This window comes from Pecten maximus, chromosome 16, assembly GCF_902652985.1.
Source record: "Pecten maximus chromosome 16, xPecMax1.1, whole genome shotgun sequence".
Taxonomy (NCBI): Eukaryota; Metazoa; Mollusca; class Bivalvia; order Pectinida; family Pectinidae; genus Pecten; species Pecten maximus.
In genome coordinates, this window is record NC_047030.1 from 5319417 (window position 1) to 5341253 (window position 21837).

General features: G+C 33.6%; 1 protein-coding gene across 1 annotated transcript; it reads right to left on the minus strand.

The window, feature by feature from the left end:
- Positions 1 to 1963: 1963 nt before the first annotated feature.
- Positions 1964 to 17509, minus strand: LOC117314552 (salivary glue protein Sgs-3-like). The gene is made up of 5 exons (XM_033868620.1): positions 17431 to 17509; positions 16312 to 16494; positions 15171 to 15200; positions 3817 to 4062; positions 1964 to 2046 (listed from the first exon to the last, which is right to left on the minus strand). Exons 1-5 carry the CDS (start codon positions 17507 to 17509, stop codon positions 1964 to 1966), a joined length of 621 nt encoding a protein of 206 aa, XP_033724511.1.
- Between the last annotated feature and the right edge of the window lie 4328 nt (positions 17510 to 21837).

The following is a 21837-nucleotide window of genomic DNA, read 5'->3' on the forward strand; positions in this document are numbered from 1 at the left end:
TGTCTTATGAAAAAACGATATTTTAATCAGGCTCTGGTCAGCATTTTCTTATCATATAATCCACCCAATAACAACAACACGCAACGTTTCCATCAATACAAAGCTATTTAGGTAATACATGTAGATATCAGGTCTCACACAACTGAATCAGCCAATCAGCTGCTGTTTCATTTTAACCAATCCATTTAAAGTCTTTCCAGGTTTTTGTTTTCCCGAGCAATTTGCATATGAAATAGCTATTTCTTTATTTACGATTTTTGTTTTTCATCTGATAACTATCAGATGTTCCTTGATTTTGTCATGTTGGATTAGTCCTAAGTTTCATGAGACCATACCTGAACTAAAAGATGATTCAATTTATGTTACTACACATTTTATTGGATGACCGCTTTATATCGTTTATCCTGATTTACGACAAACATTCTTAGTTTAAAATTCCGTATACAAGTGTATTTGAGAATATTCAAATCAGCATACTCACACGCAACAGACAGCAGAGTTATAAAAACAAGGACATTTTTTCACTTCATATTGGCCCGAAAAAGAGTAAAATAGATAGAATAATTATATTATTTCAAATAAATTCCTGTCTTTTGTAAATTATAACTTTTCTTCAGAAGGACCAATATACATCCAATGTGCAATTTGATGCTGATAAACTGCAATATGATCGTCTTTGATAATTAAAGACAATATTTAAAATGTTAAAACATTATGTTGATCAATCAATGTGTACACCACTGCTAGAAAGTGTGGCTATCATAATCGTTTATTATCAGTATTGTTTGGCTATTACCGTGAAAACGTTATCAATGGCAATTACGTCACGAGAATAAAACACAAATACCTTAGCAATACAGTTGTATTGATCCTCTTTGGTAAAAAGAGAAAAAAAAAGAAATCGGGAAAAGAATATATATATTGGAGTATTAAACCATGAACTCTACTATGAGATGTATGCTCGCTTATATAGAAAATTATGCATTTTGTATGTATAGCCTACACTATGGAACACATTGAAATATTATTGCGTCTAACATGTCTAGAATTGACATCAATGCTATAAATATATTAATGGATACACTGTAACATGAAGATGGTTGTTTCTACTTATGTTAAACGGATTATCCCGTTATCATTTTAATGTGACCGGATAATATGCCCTGTTGGTTGTCCTCAGCAGTATGTTACAGGAATGTTGTACTATTATGTCGTCATGAGTTTTTAATCATAACAAGATAAACATGGCCTTTCTGTAATATCCGAAAATACATCCATACTCCTCACTGGAGGCATTTTATAGCCATAAGAGGCCTGTTAGACCAATTCAATGACCAACGCTGTTGATAGGACGTTTAACACTGCCCTTACCACCAGCTGAACGTCAAGCAAGGTCCAGTATTATATCGCCCCTTATATTATGATTCATGCAATTGAGAGATCAGGTACAAATACATCAACTGCAAACAATACATTTCGATTATGACTTTAAAAAGTCCCGTTCTCAAGGACGATCATTCTAAAGAACGGACAAAAAAATGGAAACGGTTTAATTCTTAACAAAGTTTTATTACAAATGATATCAAAAATAAATAGTAGGATGACGAATAGATAATTTTGTAATCATAAAATCATAGGAAAATTACAAACATACAAAAAGTGATATGACTAATATTCAAAACCACACAAAATATATACTGGAGTTAAAATGAAATTAATAAATTAATCATTCTACACATATAATACTTATGCAGTTAATGTTTTAATTTAAATTAAGATTGATAATGTGAACCCAACAGAATGAATTTAAACGGAATAAAAACAATAATAAAACTGTTAACGTTGCAGCTCATCTTGGTAAGAATCAATGCTTGCATAATGTCCATATGATAATGTTATTCGTCATGCTATCGAAGAAACAATAAAATCAGAATAACAAAACTGTATAAGTTAAATCACATAATCATTTGATGACCAGTTTGGTGACGATGGCGATAACCAGGACAATAGGAGACAACCTGTTCTTTAAGGATCCACTGTGTTGACCTGGTGAATACAACAAACCATTTCAATCAATAATATGCTCATTTATAAATAATCCTACACATTTCAGTTTCCCATTGAAAAATATGTTATTATTTCATACATGTGTTGATCAAATGTTTTAATTTAACTATATAAACTGTTTCACTGCAAATTCTAGTTCTAACAAAACATATTTCTTTCGATATATAACTTTGAGTTAATACTATTCATTTAAGTTAACAAAATTCAATCACTTGTGAATTCGAAAAGACATTCTTGAGTTTTAGGACATAGGCATGAAGAAGGTGCTGAAATGGACAGAGATACATCATCAATAAAACATATATGTTATACTTTGGATTTTATTCATTTCCTTGGTTGATAAAAGGAATTTGTATGGCGATAGATCTTCTCCGTTTTCGTAACATACTTGTTCAACAGATGAAACTGTGAAACATTTAGGATTTCAAGAACCGTATTATATGGATAATAACTAACTCAAATATGAATCTCATTTTTTGAAATTAAACCTTTTTCTCCGGATACAAGCAAAGGGTTAGAATCGAAAAACGTATGTGTTACATAGTAGGTGTCGAATAATCTTTTAAGTTGTTTTCATCGTTTTAGGTAAAAAATACTCAAATGATACATTACGGTGACCTGATAACAACATTAAAATACAGTTGATAACATAGCAGATTTCTTACCAGATCTGCGTCTCCGTCCCACCACGACTAAAATAGATAAGATAGAACATTTCCTTACATTGTGCTGTAATTGAACATAAGCACACGTTGACAAAAATAATATAAATACACCTTTGAGGTAATGATGGATTGTTTGAACTTGTCATCCTCTCTGAGGTTGGCTTTATTCGTTCGACATAGTGTCGGAGTTTTTTTTATTATTATTATTAGTGTGTGAATGCGACAAAGACAAATAATCATCTAGTTTTATTTAAGCATCGGAAATAACAATACAAGAATGATATACCCTATGTAAGTTTTTATTTCCTTTGATGTGGGAGTTATGCCCCTTTTTATTGAGCTGCTTTTATCTGATTTATCACTTGTTTTAAAGGGGTCCCAAGACCAGGCAGCCAACTTGATAATTTGCCAAATCTATTGCGTATGCTTTAAAACAATTGATAAAAAAGACTTTATTTTTGAAATCCCACCCTTACCTCCCTGTTTATAATAGATATATAATAGTTTGATTGAAGTAATTCATAACATGTATTTTGTGTATTTTTTGCTATACAATACCTCAATTAACATAATTGATTAGAAACGGTTTTTATGTGGCTAACCCAACATTAACCTTTATAATAGGCTGATTAAAATGATATAGTTCATGTAGTTTGTATATGTTATGTTATTAATAATTAGTCATGTATTTGATCATGTGATTAATAAATGTTTTGTCAGCCAGTGTTAGGTGCGGTCTGTTTAGTTCAACATAGTGGTTGAGTTGCACATGTATATGTATTTGATACCAAAAGTATTCGAATCTTTCATGTTTATTGAAATGTCGTATTGTGTGATATACTGCAGTGTCGTACAAACACACACACACACACACACACACACACACACACACACACACACACACACACACACATATACAATTGAATGTAAGGTATAGAAGGATGTCCTTGATTTTACTGACCCTGAATAACAATAAAATGCATATGTTTTGTTAATATATTACTGCTGCAGCCGTGTCACTAAATGTACGGTGAAGTCTATTGTTACAGTATTTTTTCTACTTTTTAGTGTCATAGAAAAATACCTGGAGTAGTAGAAGTATTATTTTTAGGAGAAGTAGTAGTTGGTGTTGTTGTTGGTGATGTTTTCCCTCCTGCTCCGGTCGGTACTATCGTTGTTGTTGGTGATGTTTTCCCTCCTGCTCCGGCCGGTACTACCGTTGTTGTTGGTGCTGGAGTTGTTATTTGTTGACATGTAGCATTGGTGCATTTGCCATTTGTTCCACATGGATCATTTTTATTTTGTATTTTTTTACAATAATCAGCTCCATCTGTAAAAGAACGTTTTCCCCATTATTTTGAATTTCTCTCTAAATTTGAGTGGTGTTGGCATGAAAGGAAACACGTTCCTCATTAAACATCACATCGTGTTATTATGCTTTTTATGAGTCGATGCAGGTGATTCGATTCAGATATAATGAGTTAATTATACATGAGCATGTATCTATCTTAGTGCTAGATGGCGCCTGGTCTAGTCGCGTGTACGGCAGCCTCTCGTAGTTATTGCTATTTTATGCAATCCGCCGACGTTACTCAAGGATCCCGAGTCCCACACAGTGTTTTTTTCCGCGGCCCTCAACCATATTCAGAAAGGAAAGGAACGCTTTTGGTGGTGGTTTAATGTTCTGTTTTACCACTGAACGTGTTGGTTTAGTTTGAAGCTGACTGATACAGCAAAAGGTGTTATCAAGAATCATCCGCTGGCCAATGTCGGTAGATTTCGGATTAAAATACTTAACTATACTCACTATGGATAGTCGACGCCGGTGTAACGTTTAAAATGGACCCCCTTGGAAAATGGAACCCGGTTCCATTTTCAACGTTGAAAATGAAACCGGGATGCTGTGGAAAACGGAACCAAATATTAAATTTTCTTTACATACCCGTTGAAAATTGACCCCATTGAATATTGAACAACATAAGTATTGGATCTCGGTACCAGTTTATAGTGTCATATTATATTAAACGTTGAATATAGACCCCACAACATACTGACCCATTTCCATATCATATTTTTAAAATGACACCGGTTCCATATTCAACGTTGAAAATGGACCCCACAACATACTGACCCATTTCCATATTATATGTTTAAAATAACACCGGTTCCATATTCAACTTTGAAAATGGACCCCACAGCATACTGACCCATTTCCATATTATATGTTTAAAATGACACCGGTTCCATATTCAACTTTGAAAATGGACCCCACAGCATACTGACCCATTTCCATATTATATGTTTAAAATGACACGGTTCCATAATCAACGTTGAAAATGGAATCCACAACATACTGACCCATAATATGTTAAAAATGACACCAGTTCCATATTCAAATGTTACAGCGGATCCCGATTTATGAATAAATAACCGAACGTTTAATAGGACAAATTGTGTATCCGTGTCGAACATATCCTTTTTGAAGACATATACCAAATGTCCTTATATGGGTCACCAAAGGTCACAAGTCAAATTGTCAATCAGTGTCGATCAATATTGTGTACGTGTTAGATGAATAATTTAGCATAGTGATAAGTCATACCAAAGGTCATAATATGGGTCACCAAAGGTCAAAGGTCAAATTGTTTACCAATGTTGATCAATACTGAATACATTTTATATGCATATTATACTACAGTTTGAAGATATACCAAATGTCATTATATAGGTCACCAAATGTCAAAGGTCAAATTATCAACCAATGCCGATCAATAACGTGTACATGTCATATGCATATCTGATAACAGTGATAAGTTATACCAAAAGTCATTATATGGGTCACCAAAGGTCACTGGTCAAATTGTCAATCAGTGTCGATCAATATCGTGTACGTGTTAGATGAATAATTTATCATAGTGATAAGTTATACCAAAGGTCATAATATGGGTCACCAAATTGTTTACCAATGTTGATCAATACTGTATACATTTTATATGCATATTATACTACAGTTTGAATATATACCAAAGGTCATAATATGGGTCACCAAATGTCAAAGGTCAAATTGTTTACCAATGTTGATCAATACTGTATACATTGTATATGCATATTATCTACAGTTTGAATATATACCAAAGGTCATTATATGGGTCACAAAAGATCGAATTGTTGATCAATATCGATCAAAATTGTATGCTTGTTTAATTGTAACCATACTTGTATCTTATAACAGTGCTATTATTCATAGAAACATGTACATGTGACTCACTTTTCAACGGGTTCCTTTTTCAACAGTCTACACGTGGAAAAGAGAGACCTGATGGGGTCCATTTTCAACAGGAGGGTCAGTTTTCAACGGCGTGGGTCCATTTTCAACGTTACAACGGCCCCGAACTGTCGGTCAAGGTGCATCCTTCTTGTTACAATATCATGGTGCATTTCCTAAGTTTCTTGTCAATTTACTTTAGGCCTCAAATTAACAACGAATTATGGCAACTCCATGTCCGTATTGATTATGGTTAGAAGTAGATATTATTGTCAGATTATAATAGTATTTAAAGGAAACATTTAAGATACCCAATATATGTTAACATATTACAACAATAACCATGATGTTTATTTCATTTCAACATATTTTATTGTATAACATTAATACAAATTGGTTAGACAGCAGGGTAGGCCTATATAAGTCATGGCCATGATGTTTATACCGACCTAGCTATAATCAATAAGTACCTTGCCCCATGACAACCAAACATGTTCCCCACGTAATATTTATTGACTTAGACCTGTCTCGTGTTAGTATCAACTGATGAATAACGTTCCTTGGATGTGTTTACTTAGTTATCTGTTTTAGATAACGATACAATAATGTTATGTCAATTTCAACATGTGTGACATTCTAAAGTGCATGTTTTGTACATATTTGACCAATTATTCATAATTAAAAAATGGAACCAGTTTAATTTTGTTATGTTTATGCACTCCTCATATAACACACTGGTATACAATTTTGACTCTCGATTGGTTCATGAATTGATATACATATATTCGAATTAAGGTCTGGACGTCAACTATGGCAGTTTTCATGGAATGTATGGATAAGAGCAACTACATTTAAGAGAACGTAAGGTGATTTGGAAAATATAAGATATGTAAATTAAACAGAGCGCTCAAATGCGATTTTTAATTTCAATCTAAAATTAAATTACTGTGACCTAGTTGAAACAATTCATATGCACGAAGGCGGACGATGTACGCCCAATTTTCTTTCGTCTCAATCGCATTATATTATAAGATGCGACATTGTATTCAATAGGCTACGCCCTAAGCGTCGGGATGATAAATGATTTCGATAATACATCTACAGGGACACAGGTAACGCTTGAATAGGACTCCACATATCTGTATAAGGGGAGAAAATCCGTGGACGTTATTACCTGTATGAAAGAAGGTGATCTAGTTACACGTGTCTTATATATCCCGTAAGAATGCACTTCACTGAGCTAACAATAACTCTTATCACATCAAACTCTCTGTATGACATTGATATATCAAATTAGTTATGTCCCCCATAACGAAGTTTTATTCTGATAGGATTAATATATTTTTGATTAAGACCTTTTTATTCAGGCAAAACATGTTAATGTATTGCAAATATGTCCTCTCACAGGAGGGCTTGCACACGTCACTCATCTATATATTTTTTTTCACAAGTAGAATGAATGTGAAAATAGAAAAAAAGGAATAATGGATTTTAGTATGTTAAATGTAACATAATAAAAATAAAAAAGTACCTCCTGATGTAACACCCATTAACCGTAAGGAATAAACATATAACGTGATATAACACAACTTCTTTATGAATGCAAGATACATGAATAGAGGTTACACAACCAATAGCTGTTGGATGTGAAATTTATTTCACTCCAGTAAGTAAATAAGATATCTTATATATCTCGACGATATATTTGATGCATTTCACATCTTTTAATTCTAATGAAGAGGTCTTCCGAACTGATTTGTTTTTTATTTGAAATTAAGATTCCTCGACGCTTAACGGACTATGGAAAGATGATGATAATGATGAAGTTTAACAATCGAATTGAATATTCTGGTGATGTATGAAAACCACTAAAGTCGGGTTTCAAAACGGCCTAATAAACAAATATGATACCTTGTATGTGATATAGGACGCCTCTTTAGTCCTGGGTGTACGTTTACAAATAAACATTTTCAAATATGTACATACGGAAAAATATAGCGGCCTTTCTGTGCAAAATAAAAACTAAATATGTATGTTTCTGGAGGAAAATTCTACAATATTGATTCTGCATTTTTTTTAGAAAACTAAACATAAGCATGCTGATAACAACATGTTAGATATCATGTATGCAAAGTAAGAAGTTACAATTTTAAATACATTAGGAACAGGAGATAACATGCGATGGATTTTGTGTAAGAGCAATGTATGAAGCTCAAAAATATATCTTCCTATTGTAGTCCATTCGTAATTATGAGCTAAAAGCATCTACAAACAGTATCAAATGAATTGCCCTGAAAATAGTAATTAGGAACAATCGTGCAAAGTAATTAAAATAGATTGTCGATATTTCTATGTAATTTATAAAACGAAAAAACGAGCATAGGGGAAAATTTGTTTTGGAACGAAATTTTGTAAAATGCACTGAAAGAAAGTGTTTATACTTAGTTTCATCAGTACACAGGGACTGAAACCTAAACTAATTACATACTACAGTGAAATTGTCCAGTTTCAAAATGGCCACCGTCTTCCGTGATAACCACAAATACCCAAATATTCTTAAAACTGCTGAATTAAGTTTCTGACTAGAACGCTTACATGATAGATTTATGTTTGTTTACACATTAAACCACCTAATCTGGAATCCAGTATAGCTTCCTCGTCCTAGAATCGCATTGACCATGTCAGTGTTGGTCTGCATCGTAGTTCTGATTGTCAAAGTCGACCATATGTAATACCTGGAAGATGACGGTTGATAGCAAAATCTACATTACTAGAGGATTTGTCTTAAACCTTTTTTTTTTTATTATATTTTATGCAAATGCTTATTAGTTTCCAAATGCATGTTGTATTCTAAATCGTATAGGATACTGGCTGGGTGAGCACATACCCCCGTGATTCTATGTCCAGTTAGGCATTGGCAATAATAATCTTATATCCTACAATGTCCCGTGAGTGCCGATATATCTTCATCTCGTAGTCACCATCATCGTTGATATGCACACTGATGTATCCAGCTGCCAATGCTATTTGGTATGTACCACAGGATATTGAGAGAGGTAGTCCATGTATACTTTGGAAAGTCACAAATATCCGCAGAAACATCTGGTTTAACAAATAGTGACGTAGCCCTACTGGTAGATCTTGATGATCATTTTGACGCTGAGCTAAGGAGTTGTTAACACCTAGGTGCTTTTATTTTATCCCCCTCTCCTCTGCATTTCGCTCTGGTGTTTTAACATATATGGTCCACTACCTCTGATTCCATTGAGACAGGTGGTTACTATTCTAACAAGTACCTCGATGACATCAAACAGATAGTTAGAGTCAAGTTGTGTTTTTAAAAACAGCCATTGCTTGAACCGTGTGAGTTTTGACGCCTCTACCCATCTTAATTTAGTAATGGCTAGCTTTTGGTTCGCTTTGCTTAGTCTGCTCGGGCTTTAGATCGGACCGCATCTTTGTTGTCAAAAATTCCAAATCTGGCAAAACATTCCTAACCCCTCGATCAATAACGACACTATAATCTTTCTCAAACCAGGAAAGACTATCCATGATGGCTTTTATAATCTTCACATCGTTATCGCTTTAAAAGTTATACTGTGTCCAGAATTTAATTAGCAGGCAGGACTGTGCTCTTGGACTAACAATAGCTCTACTACCTCTTGCCATAATATGAGATACTCTCATGATTATATATATAAGTACCGTCAAGTATGACAGTCGCCTGATTGCCGAAACATTCTTCTGATAACACTGTGTTGTGTTCCAGAATGTTTTCTCTTGTAAGATGTTCACGTCAAAGGCTCAATGGAACAATTAACTTATGTCTAATAAATGTAACTACGAAACGAAAGGTTTTTGTTTTTGCTGGAAACTGACATGTTAAAAATAGTTGAACTAACACTGTTTCAAGGGTACGTCCGTCTTCAATTTTACCCGAAACAGCAGTGAATCCTCGTGCTTTGGAGTGTGAATACCATTGTCATTTGATTAAAGGACGACTTCTACATCGGTAACATATGTGATATCTCCAAAAGATCATTGATGGTTTCCTTTATACCGGAATGTAGTTGAGAACATTTCTGTTTCATCAGTATGAATTTCAATGTTTGGGTAAATATCTGTCCCTATGCGATGATGGAAACAAATACGCGAGGACCAAGGACATCACAGTTTGTGATAAAAGATGAGGTGTTTTTTTTCGCGCTTGGGCAAAATGGTCAAGTTTTGTTCTTAACTATTCATACAAAGTGTGCATTTGGTGTGCGGAAGACCTTCTATGGATAATAATTGGATGTTCAACCACGTATCATCATCAACACCAACGTTTTTATCTTCAGGTTGCAGCTTTCGTTTTTGAGGATTCTTAAAACACTTCCCACACATGTAAACCTCTTGATCATCAGTAATGCTTTTTCCATTTCTTTGATTTAATGTCTCCCCGAAAGACAACGTTACAACTCTCAACTGAACACATATCTTTCATTTTGAAAACGTGTTTAAAGTCCTCGTCAGATTGGATTTTATTAATAGAATAGAATCACTTTAATACAATATTTTGAATCATGGATGTAGAAACTATTTACTTGAAGAAAATGTAAAAGGTAATGTCAAACGAACAATGCGATTGTTGTACTAATGGTTAATTTATTTGTAGATTTGTTATTTGTAATATCATTAATATATCGTAATTAACATCCTAAGTATCATTAAGTGCGATGGTCATGTAAGGACGTGGCCTACGCATGTCACTTGTATGCATATAACTGGTTATATATTAGGGTGGTCTGTTATTTTTACTATCGTTCAACAAGTCATTGGGGTGACACATAATTTTGAACATTGAATGGACTGAATATGGCAGACATATGGCAAGCCAACTTAACATGTATTTAAGGAGCAATGTCGATCTTGTATTTCAGAAAAAAATATATCAGATATCTTATATAGCATATGAGATATCTTATATACTATATAAGATATTTCATATGCTATATAAGATATCTCATATACGATATGAGATATCTTATATAGAAATTAAATCAGATTCTATATAAGATATCTTAATTAAGATATATCATATAGTATATGTGATATCTCATTTAATTTTCTATATAAGATCTCGTTCCTATATAAGATATCTTATATAACAACAAGATGTTAACAAAACGACGAAATGAAGTCTCCTCGTCCGGCAGTTGGTCGGACACGAGGCTGGACAAACCATGATGATCTTTTAATACATTTAGTGCTGCTTTAGAATAATCTATATAGCATAGTATATGTTCTGATAAACCGTTGCCATGTAAAAGAAAATGTTCGGCCTTTTCAACACATTGTTCAATGCCATCGAATAATCTATCCTTCTCCACCATAGTGCCATTGGACCACGTGCTCTGTTCAAGGGATAAATTAGTTTCTTATTTTATTGCCTAGAAATCTCGTTCCTTATTATTATATAATATATAAGATATCGTATATAGAAAATTAAATGAGATATCTTATATGCTATATAAGATATCTTATATAATTATATAAGATATCTCATTTAATTTATATATGAAATATCTTATATGCTATATGATATATCTTATATAATATATAAGATATCGCATATACTATATGACATATCTTATATATATAAGATATCTTATATAATTATATAAGATATCTCATACAGAATCGACAATGCTACTTGAATAAATGTTAAGTTGGCTTGCCATAAATACATTCAAAATGTCAACTGTTCACACAAAAATTGACGTTTCTTCGAAAAAATGGTTAAAAATAAATATTATCGGCGGTATACTGCTTAAGTATTGTGGTATTTAGTTCATGTTTCCTCCTTTCGAGTTTCGTCAATACAAGTGATTATTTTTTATCCTGTCTTTGACAATCTGCGTTCTTTCTTTAGTAATTTAAGTACGTAATTTGGTAATTAGGTAAGTGCATCATCAATCAACTACATATCAAATGTATATCCAATGGAACCAAGTTTGATGGCGCAAAACAATTTATCGGTTAATGTTCTAAATGAGTAAAAACTCAATAGTAATAGATGATTGTTATTTTACTGATATATAAATATATAAACTGATATGAATTGTATTCATAAAATAGATAATTAATTTATGATTAAAGCAATTCCATTCTTCAGCGCCATTATTCTTTTGGATACTTCGGTAGTTGATACTTTTGCAGTTAAGATTGTCTGATCACATGTTTCAACTCATAACTTCTATAAAAAAAAGTCTGTAATGTTTGCAGCTCATCCTGGTAGGAGTCAACGCTTGCGTATTGTCTTTGTTCTATTGTTATTCGTCATATTATCTGTGAAAACGTATAATCTGAATAACGGAAATATATCAGCTACACCGCATTATCAGCCGACGAACAGTTTGGTGACAACCCCGATAATCAGGACCAGAGGGGAAAGCCCATGCTTTATTGATCCGCTTTGGCCTGCTGAATAAAACACAAAAAGATATTTTGATGGCTTATTCAATCAATAGATATGAAAATATTCACAGCATGTAAATTCATTTAATTCAAACATTTCAAGTTCATTCTTCAATTATAAATAAAAATTACATAAATCACTTACCTTTGCATTGATATCGACAAACTTCGGGAGCTGAACAATTACTCTTACAGGAAGCAAGGATTCCTAAAATTAATTCATAAGTAAAAGTATATAAATTAATGAGAGATGAGTTGTTAAACACTGCCTCTAAATATCTCTACTCCACTCCCTTTACTCGAGTGCCCTCTTATATATTTTCTTGCAACTTATCCTCAATTTAAAAAAAAAAAAAAAAAAAAGAGAGAAAAAAAAAGAAAGAAAATCTGTCTTGTAGGTCAAGTTTTCCAACTTAACTAAAAATACAGGGTGAACCGATATTTTAAGGTCACCTGAGCCAAGCTCAGTGACCTTTTCCAATCCATCATCATCCGTCGTTAGTCACATTTTCGACTTCATCTAAAACAATTCTGAACAATCTTTTATTAAATTGTGCAGAAATCTCCCCAGGCTAAAGGTCTACCAAAACTGTAAATTATATTATCCCTATCCTCCAGGATCCAGAGGGTGGTGGGGGAAAAAGTAGTCCAATAGACTGATATTTCAAAAAATCTTCTCAAGACACAGATATGGCAGAATGGTATATATTTTCATGGATAGAAGGTTCGTTATCAAAATTGTAAATTCCATGGCCCCTGGGTGTCACATTCTCCCTGGGAAGGGGTAAATTTTACTATAGGTTATATAGGAAACTCCCATGTTTTAGCATAATGTGTTTCATTTTCATTTTATTTGGATAGCATTTGGTCAGGACTAATTTTCTCAATAACATAGTTACAAAGAATGTTATGGTCAAGGTCTTGTTATTGGGGTCGGAAGTAGGTCAAAAATAAAAATATCAAATTGGGCATATGAACGAACATGATCCATTGAATAAGAATATGCAAGTTATGTGATCATCCGACGTAAAATAACAGAGATATGACAATTTGAAAAAAACAAGAGGCCCATGGGCCTTAACGGTCACCTGAGATTTGAAATATTTCGGTTAATCTAATTGACCCTTTTTGGCCACACCCATCAGTCTTAAGGGTCAATCAGGGCCAACCAACAAGTGCATACCATCAAACTGTTATACCATTCTGATAATGTTAACCAGGTTAGAATGAGTTCCAATACAAATCCAACAAATAATAGTCAAAAATGTGATTTCCCTATAAAAACTCTAGTAAAGTTTACCCCCTCCCCAGGGGCAAACGCGAGACTCCAGGGTCATGAAATTCATAATTTTGGTAAAGCACTAAGAGACCCTTCAATCTATGAAAAGTAGTTGATTCTCTCTTATATGGGTATTGCAAGGAAGATGTTTGAAATTGCAGTCAGTTTGACCCTTTTTGGCCCCACCTCTCAGGCCCCTGCGGGGTGGGGACCATATAATTCTCAATTTTGGTTGACCTTCAGCCATGGAAATTTTTTGTCAAATTTCATTGAACTAGGTTGAGCGGTTTCGGAGAAGAAATTGAAAATGTAAATTGTTTACAAACAGACGACGCACGACGGACGACGCACAACGACGGACAAAAAGCGATTAGAATAGGTCACTTGAGACTTCGTCTCAGGTGACCTAAACACTTACATAAAGCATTTTTTTCTCGCCAAAATTAAAAAATCATTTAAAATTGCAGAAAAAAGGTTTCTGCTCTTTGATGTATACACCTGAAGGTTTAAAGGCTAACTGTTTGGTACATCGATAGCATGCTGGCTGGCTAAAAATGTTATTCTTATCTTCTCAAGGTCACAGGGGTCAAATGACGAAAACGTTTTAAAATTCAAAACTCTTTCAAAATTCTTAATTTGGGGCACATTTTGTAGAACATGCAATTATAAAGATGTGTGCAATATTTCAAGCTAAAATGATAAAAAAATGACGCAGATATGGCTATTTAAAAAATAGAGATTCCCGCCAGAAATTAAAAATCATCCCAAACTGCAATAGTTATGTAAATAGTTGACCTTGACCAATAAAGTTCCAGGTCACAGTAATCAACTGACTGGGTTAAAGAACAGAGGTGAAGAGAAAACAAAGAGAAGCATAGGTATAGAATATGAATGTGACCATCAAATACTCTTTATGGATTGAAAGCTCTTAACATGATGTATCAAAATTGTAAATTCCACTGCCCATAGGTTTCATGTTTCTCTCTGAAGAGGTGCTAAGCTTTGCTATAGTTTATGCAGGGAAATCACATTTTGATGGAAATTATTCATATTTTAGAATTATGAGGCCGAAACTATACTACTAAATGCATTCATTTATGAACTTTTTAGAAATACATCGTTAATACATAAAGTATAGTTATATGTTTAAGTCTCAAGTGACCGCCAAGGCCTAAGGGGCTCTTGCCTTAATATATCTTCTCCAATAATTAAAATTTTTCTTTTATTATTTTTTGTTAAAGTATGGATTCAAGACAATTAGCATGTAAAGCATATTGATAAGAAAATGATTGAGCAAAGAACACTCATCAATTTTCATGACAATCGGTTCATTGAATGGCTTCATTTTACATTTTTTACAAGAACAAAGAGCTGCCTGCATAAATAAAGAGAACTATTGTGTTGTTTGGTTTAGTATCTAATTACAATTTCTTACCTGTCTTAGGAGCTCTTCGTTTACGGCCCGCTGCAAGCATAAGAGCATCCCATTACACCTTTTCGTAACAACTCAACATATCACAAACCACACACATTGTATATAGGTTGATATACGCAACAGCAAAATAAAGTTTTTGATCTTAATTTTTAAGAAAATATAAAAGCCACTTTTGATGCGGCGATGCTTTTTTGAAAGAATGGAATTAGGTTAGCAATCTCGATGCTCAAAATAAGTACGCAAGTCGTCTGTTTTTTCAGACCGTCGCAATCTGTATTCGTGTGGAAATCATTTTTCATGAAAATCAGATTTTGTGTATTAAATGAAAATTATTTGAACATATGACAGAGTTCATTGTTGTTATTTGGAGGCAAATGTGTAAGACGTTATATTTCTTGAAGGTGGATAAAGTGTACATCTTTGCCATAACTCTTTGCCTTATATATTTGCTCACGTGTTACGAATAGCACCCGAGCTTTAAACTATTAATCCACAGAGAAATGTTTAATGTTTTATTAAAATTGTTTTGCATGACGTATACATCTTTTTTGCTTAGCAAGCTGTATCGATTTGAGATTCAACATACCTACTATAAAGATTTAATTAGGGGTGCCATGGATTCATTAATAATCAATATAATATTCAAGGAAATTAAAAATGACTTATTATATTAGGATTATATGTGGGACCTCCATATATAGTAAGGGATAATTGTAGTCCTTTTACCCATACAATTTAAATGGTGAATATGGCACATATTAAACATTTCTATTTTAAGATACAATCCAAATTTGCAACAATGCTATTTACAGACATAAGTACATTTATTGGAGATCCAAAAAATTCTAGTGATACATCATGATATATATTTTTACATTTCAATGCTTTATAAAAGGACTTTTAAGTTACAAGGTTCGTTAAATCCTAAATCAACTTTGCTCTTGACAATAGGTTAAACAGTACGATTTAAATCCAAAATATGGCAAAGATAAAATAAATACAAATTAGTACTCACAATTTCAAACCTACCACGATCTGTTTTTGCCTTGGGCCATCGCGCACCTAATGTGATATCATTGCAATTTGTACTTTTTAATTTCACTTTCGATGTTTATTCATAAAGTTATGCAGGAAACTCTACCTGCTAGTGTTGTTGCTGCTGGTGCTGGTGTTGTTGCTGCTGGTGCTGATGTTGTTGCTGCTTTTGTTGTTGGCACTGCCGTTGTCGTTAGTTTTGTTGGATCTACACATTGTGGTTCGGCGCATTTACCGTTATTTACACATGTCTCATGTAATGTAGCTGTTTGTGAACAAATGGTACCACCTGTAACAGAATTTTCCCTAAAAAATTTCATTGACACACTGAGAATGAGATTGTGGATTCACTAATGTAACATTAAAACTGTTTCTCATTCAAGACAAAACTGATTTGCGTAATTGTATTATTTGGGGTTTGTATGCTATGTGAAGAATGAGATCACACATAAAGTAGCATAAATAAGGTCTCAAACAACAAAAATGCACATGACACTATCGCTTTCTTATCCTTGCACTTTAATTATAGTTTTTTTTTAAATCTCACTTTCTCTCAACACCAAATACAATTTTCGTTCTTTGACAAAGCCGTTTTTGAAATGGAAAAAAAACCCCTCATAATACGTAGACTTGAATCATGACTGTAGCAGCGTACAATCTACGTAAGATAGTAGCCTCGCTCTCGATGTTATTGCATCACTCGCTCAAATATAGTCTTTAGACGGGATGAATACGAAAAGAATATTCCTAGTCAAGCCGGTCATTCACTGTCAAATAAAGTCAATAGAAGCAGAAATTGACAGTTGTTGTTGAGTAATCTGAATCGCCGACATTTATTCCGTGGGAGATCAACACATTAAACATCTGCTCGTCGTCGTTTAAAAAACAAATATACACCGATAATATTGTCCACTCTCTCGGTATCTCGGTATAATTTAAATTAATTTGTTAAAATTTGTAAATGAACGAACTTTGGTCACAATCGTTTGATGGTGGCGTTCAAATGCTTCCTTACTTCTGTTTCTCATTATCATTTTTTTTCATACAAAATGATATATTCAGCTTACATCTGCATGTAATACAGCACATATTGAAATGTATGGTGTTGGGTAATAAAAGCCGAATCTCGAATCCTGCTCCACCTTTCATGACAGGTAATTAATAATACAAGTGTGAACATTATTTACGATAAACTTTGAAGTACTTTACTTCGATAAAGATTTACCGAGAACAAATATTCCTAGCCCCTGTTCCCTTGTGGTCCGATGTTCATCGGTCCGCCCGTAAACGCTTTTTACCTCCATATTCATACAAAACTATACGACGGATCTGTCTCAACTTCAAATTCAGCTTCTGACTTAGCTGTGTTAAATCGTTAGTCTGATCTATAACAGTGAATGGCCGACAGTTTGGTTTTATTTGTTTAACGTCCTATTAACAGCTAAGGTCCTTTAAGGACGGTTTCCCGTGTTTGCGATATGCATGCGTATGGTGCGTGCGGATGTGTGTTTTGGGAGGCTGCAGTATGTTTGTGTTAAGTCTCCTTGTGATAGGCCGGAACTTTTGCCGGTCCATAGTGCTACCTTACTGAAGCATACTGCCGAAGACACCCAGCAGGATACCCCACCCGGTCACATTATACTGAAAACGGGCCAAACAGTCACCCCACTTCCAAATTGTTGAGCGTTAAGCAGGAGAAGCAACTACCATTTTTAATGGACTCTAGTATGTCACAGCATGGGGACAGAACCAAAAGCCTTCCTCACAGGGGAGAACGCTCAACTGATGACGGAAAAAGAGGCATTGTCAAGGGAGACATTAGGAAGAAGAAAGTTGTTCAGAAAGAAGGGAAAACATAAAATCTCAAATTTAGTCGCCTCTTACGATCATGTAATGGGGGCAGCAGGTAAAATTCTTACGCTGGGCAGGTGGCCATCTTTGATTATCGCTATTTCTGGAGGTTTACGAGGAGGATATCCCCAAAACTTCATATGTATGAGCTAAATAATCGGTAGGCGGTCATTTTTAATGTTCGCAATAAAAAATTCTAGAGAACGAATTGGAAGAATATGTTCTCGAAATTCAGAAGGTTTTCCTTTGTCCCTAGTTGTGCAAATTATATTCTAAGTCTGATCTAAGAAACAAAATGGCCGACAGTCGGCCTTCTTTTGATTTTACAGTTAAAGTTTGTGATAGCCGTTTCTACAGATGTGCCGGGACCATTTTTTCCTTAAACTTATAACTATGTAAGCTACACTCGGTCCTATGGTGTGTGCCCTTTTGAATTTGGGTATGATGTTTACATTTAGTATAGACTTTCTTTTTTCATTTTAAGCATTTTAAATTCATGCAATAAACAATACGATACTGGAAATAGGGACAAGTGTCACAGACACCTCGGTCAACCCATCACCATTACTAAATAACAACTTAAAGTCTTTGGTAAATGGTAACATCATTAACTAATATACCAGCACTCGCAAACACTCACGTTTACCAAATTATTAATGGAAAACAGAATTAATCCAGCCATTTTTGCAATCGAAGACTGATATCGTTATTCCATCAAAAAAGGCAGGGAGGATTTTTATCAGTTCTTATGAAGGTTTCCCAAGGTCACATATCTTGCTCATTTGGTTTTTTATTTGTTAAAAATTTTTATTTGCACTTAAGTTTTGCTATTTCTGATTCACAAAAAAATATAACATTTTATATATAGGTACTGTAGTACGGAAGCCGAATAGGACCAATATAAAAACAATAACTTAGTTGGTATCATTAAAAAATAAATAAAAAATCCCGTATATACGAGTTTATTTCTCGTATATACGAGATTATTTCTCGTAATAACGAGATTGTTTCTCGTATATACGAGTTTCTTTCTCGTATATACGAGATTATTTCTCGTAATAACGAGTTTGTTTCTCGTATATACGAGATTATTTCTCGTATATACGAGTTTCTTTCTCGTAATAACGCGTTTATTTCTCGTATTACATGTAACAGTGTGCTCCATCATGAAACCGGAACTTATTTAGTACAACTCTACGGAATGGCAGTTGTAACCGACACAGTGGAATGTTGCTCTTACAAGGGCTTTAGTAACGATGATATACTGTCGTCTTTGGCGATTTCGTCTTACTGTGTTATTAGGAGATAGACACTGAAAAGGTTCTTATGGCAGCAATATTTGTCAAGAAGGAAAAACCACTCATATACTCATAAACATATCTACTTCTACTAACATTATGTAGCAACACGTTTTAAGTCTGATATTTAATAAATACATCTAGTGACGCTGTCTTCGACAGTGTGACCAGTAGCAACACAGACATGTGTGAAGACTATGAAAGGCCGTTCATGTCAAAACCTAGTACCATTTAACGCGTTAAACATAACATTTAAGATTTAACGAGTCCTTTAAATACGTAGTAGATATATGAAACAAGGTATTCGATTGTTTCTGTTATGTTAGTCATTTTAACGCGTTAAAACAAAAGCTACGACTTTAAACGCGTTAAACGAACAAAATTAAACGCGTTAGAATTCCAAGAAAACATCGTGTTAAGATTTACCGCTTTAAATGTGTTTAACACGTTAAATGCTAACGCGTTAAATGTATCTCGTTTTTGACATGAACGGCCTTTTATAGAATACGATCTGGAAATGAGATTTGAGGTTGATGACTTTGGCGAATATTGTCGACAAGAAGTCGGAATCCAAAAATATAAGTTTGAGCTTTTAAGAAAATTAAATTTTAGCGAAATGGACTCTGAAAATGACCGCTTGGATAACACAGACTGATGTAGATGGATGTTATACACGATCCAATAATCAGCCAATCACCAATACACAAAATATAAATGTATTAACCATTCCTTACTCTTTACTATAAAAAGGAATACCGCATCAACATTAGTTTTTTTTTGTAAAATAATATGTCATTTTATTTGCAAATTAATATTCAAATAAACATACCAACAAAACAACAGTTCTGGATACTTAGGTTTGTGTGACAAGACGATACACACGTACAGTAAAGTTATGCATTGTATTCTATACAAAAACCCGCGCATGAAGGACACTACTTTCAAAAAGTAAAAAAAGTAATGTATTGTATAGATTCATAGTGAGATCTACAATAGACTTAATCTCTCCCGTATGAAAACCAGTGTTGGAACCTACAACGTACTTCTATAGATACAGATCAATTTTAGACAATTCTTCAAGTGGATTTCAAACGTATCCATTGCTGTTTTGGCTAGTAAGAATTCAAATTCTTCAGCATTTATTAAACTTCTATTACTAGAAGTATTATAAGCGAAATACATATTTGTGTGCAACAAACCTCATTATAAAGGATATAATATTAAGTCGTTACATATTTTGTAACGGCCCGTTATAATAGAACATTATTCTAACGTTATACATGTTATATACGACCCATTGAAATAGAAAATCACAAATTTTACATGTTATATACGACCCGTTATAATGGAATATTAGTAAGATGATACTCGTCGTATTTGGCCCGTTATAATAGAAAATAAGGAAGATCTTACATGTTGTATACTGCCAGTTTTAAAAGAAAATTATGTCCCAGGTTTCGGTAGCACTTATTATCAACTTATTCACAAATATTACTCAAAACGTTTATCCAGCACTTACATGATTTTTGTCTAATTTGTATAAATTGCAGGCACGTGTTCACGTTTGTTTCTATATATTTTCTTTCTGGCGGCTCTGATTCCTTTAAACCTGTGACGTCACAGGTCATAGGTCACCAAAACGAGGTCAACGACTTTGGGCTTCAGGTGTGTTTTCGAGAAAAATTGCAATAACTCTAAAACTAAAGTCGTCATAAAAGTCGCACTTTCAGCATTTTTAGTTTCATCCTAAATTACATTTTATAAGCTAAATATAGCAAATCGTTCCGGGTACACTAGCTTATTATGACGAACAACCTACTTAAAAGTTGTCTTCGCAACTTTTATATATCACACTAGCGACTCAAATGAAGCTTCTATATCATAATATCGTATTCATTATATCAGTTAAGTTGTTATGTGACTTAATTTATGTAAATTTGGTGATAACCGAATTTCCATATCGCGATAACGAAAAAAAAGAACTCGCAAGTTAGATAGTTCAAACCAGAAAGAATCCCGTATATACGAGAAATAATCTCGTATATACGAGAATTAATCTCGTATATATGAGAATTAATCTCGTATATACGAGAAAGAATCCCGTATATACGAGAATTAATCTCGTATATACGAGAAATAAACTCGTTATTACGAGAAATAATCTCGTTATTACGAGAAAGAATCCCGTATATACGATAATTAATCTCGTATATACGAGAAATAAACTCGTTATTACGAGAAATAATCTCGTTATTACGAGAAATAAACTCGTATATACGAGAAATAATCTCGTATATACGAGAAATAATCTCGTTATTACGAGAAATAAACTCGTATATACGAGAAAGAATCCCGTATATACGAGAAATAAACTCGTATATACGAGAAAGAAACTCGTATATACGAGAAAGAATCCCGTATATACGAGAAATAAACTCGTATATACGAGAAATAATCTCGTATATACGAGAAAGAAACTCGTT

Bases quoted from the DNA above. Each gene is read 5' to 3' on its own strand.
- LOC117314552 (XM_033868620.1), bottom strand. From the start codon at position 17,509: ATGGAGGTAAAAAGCGTTTACGGGCGGACCGATGAACATCGGACCACA. The intron at 15,201-16,311 runs GTAGAGTTTCCT...TTATGCTTGCAG, and splicing joins AGCAGCAACAACACTAGCAG to CGGGCCGTAAACGAAGAGCT. The intron at 2,047-3,816 runs GTATTTTTCTAT...TGTATTCACCAG, and splicing joins TAATACTTCTACTACTCCAG to GTCAACACAGTGGATCCTTA.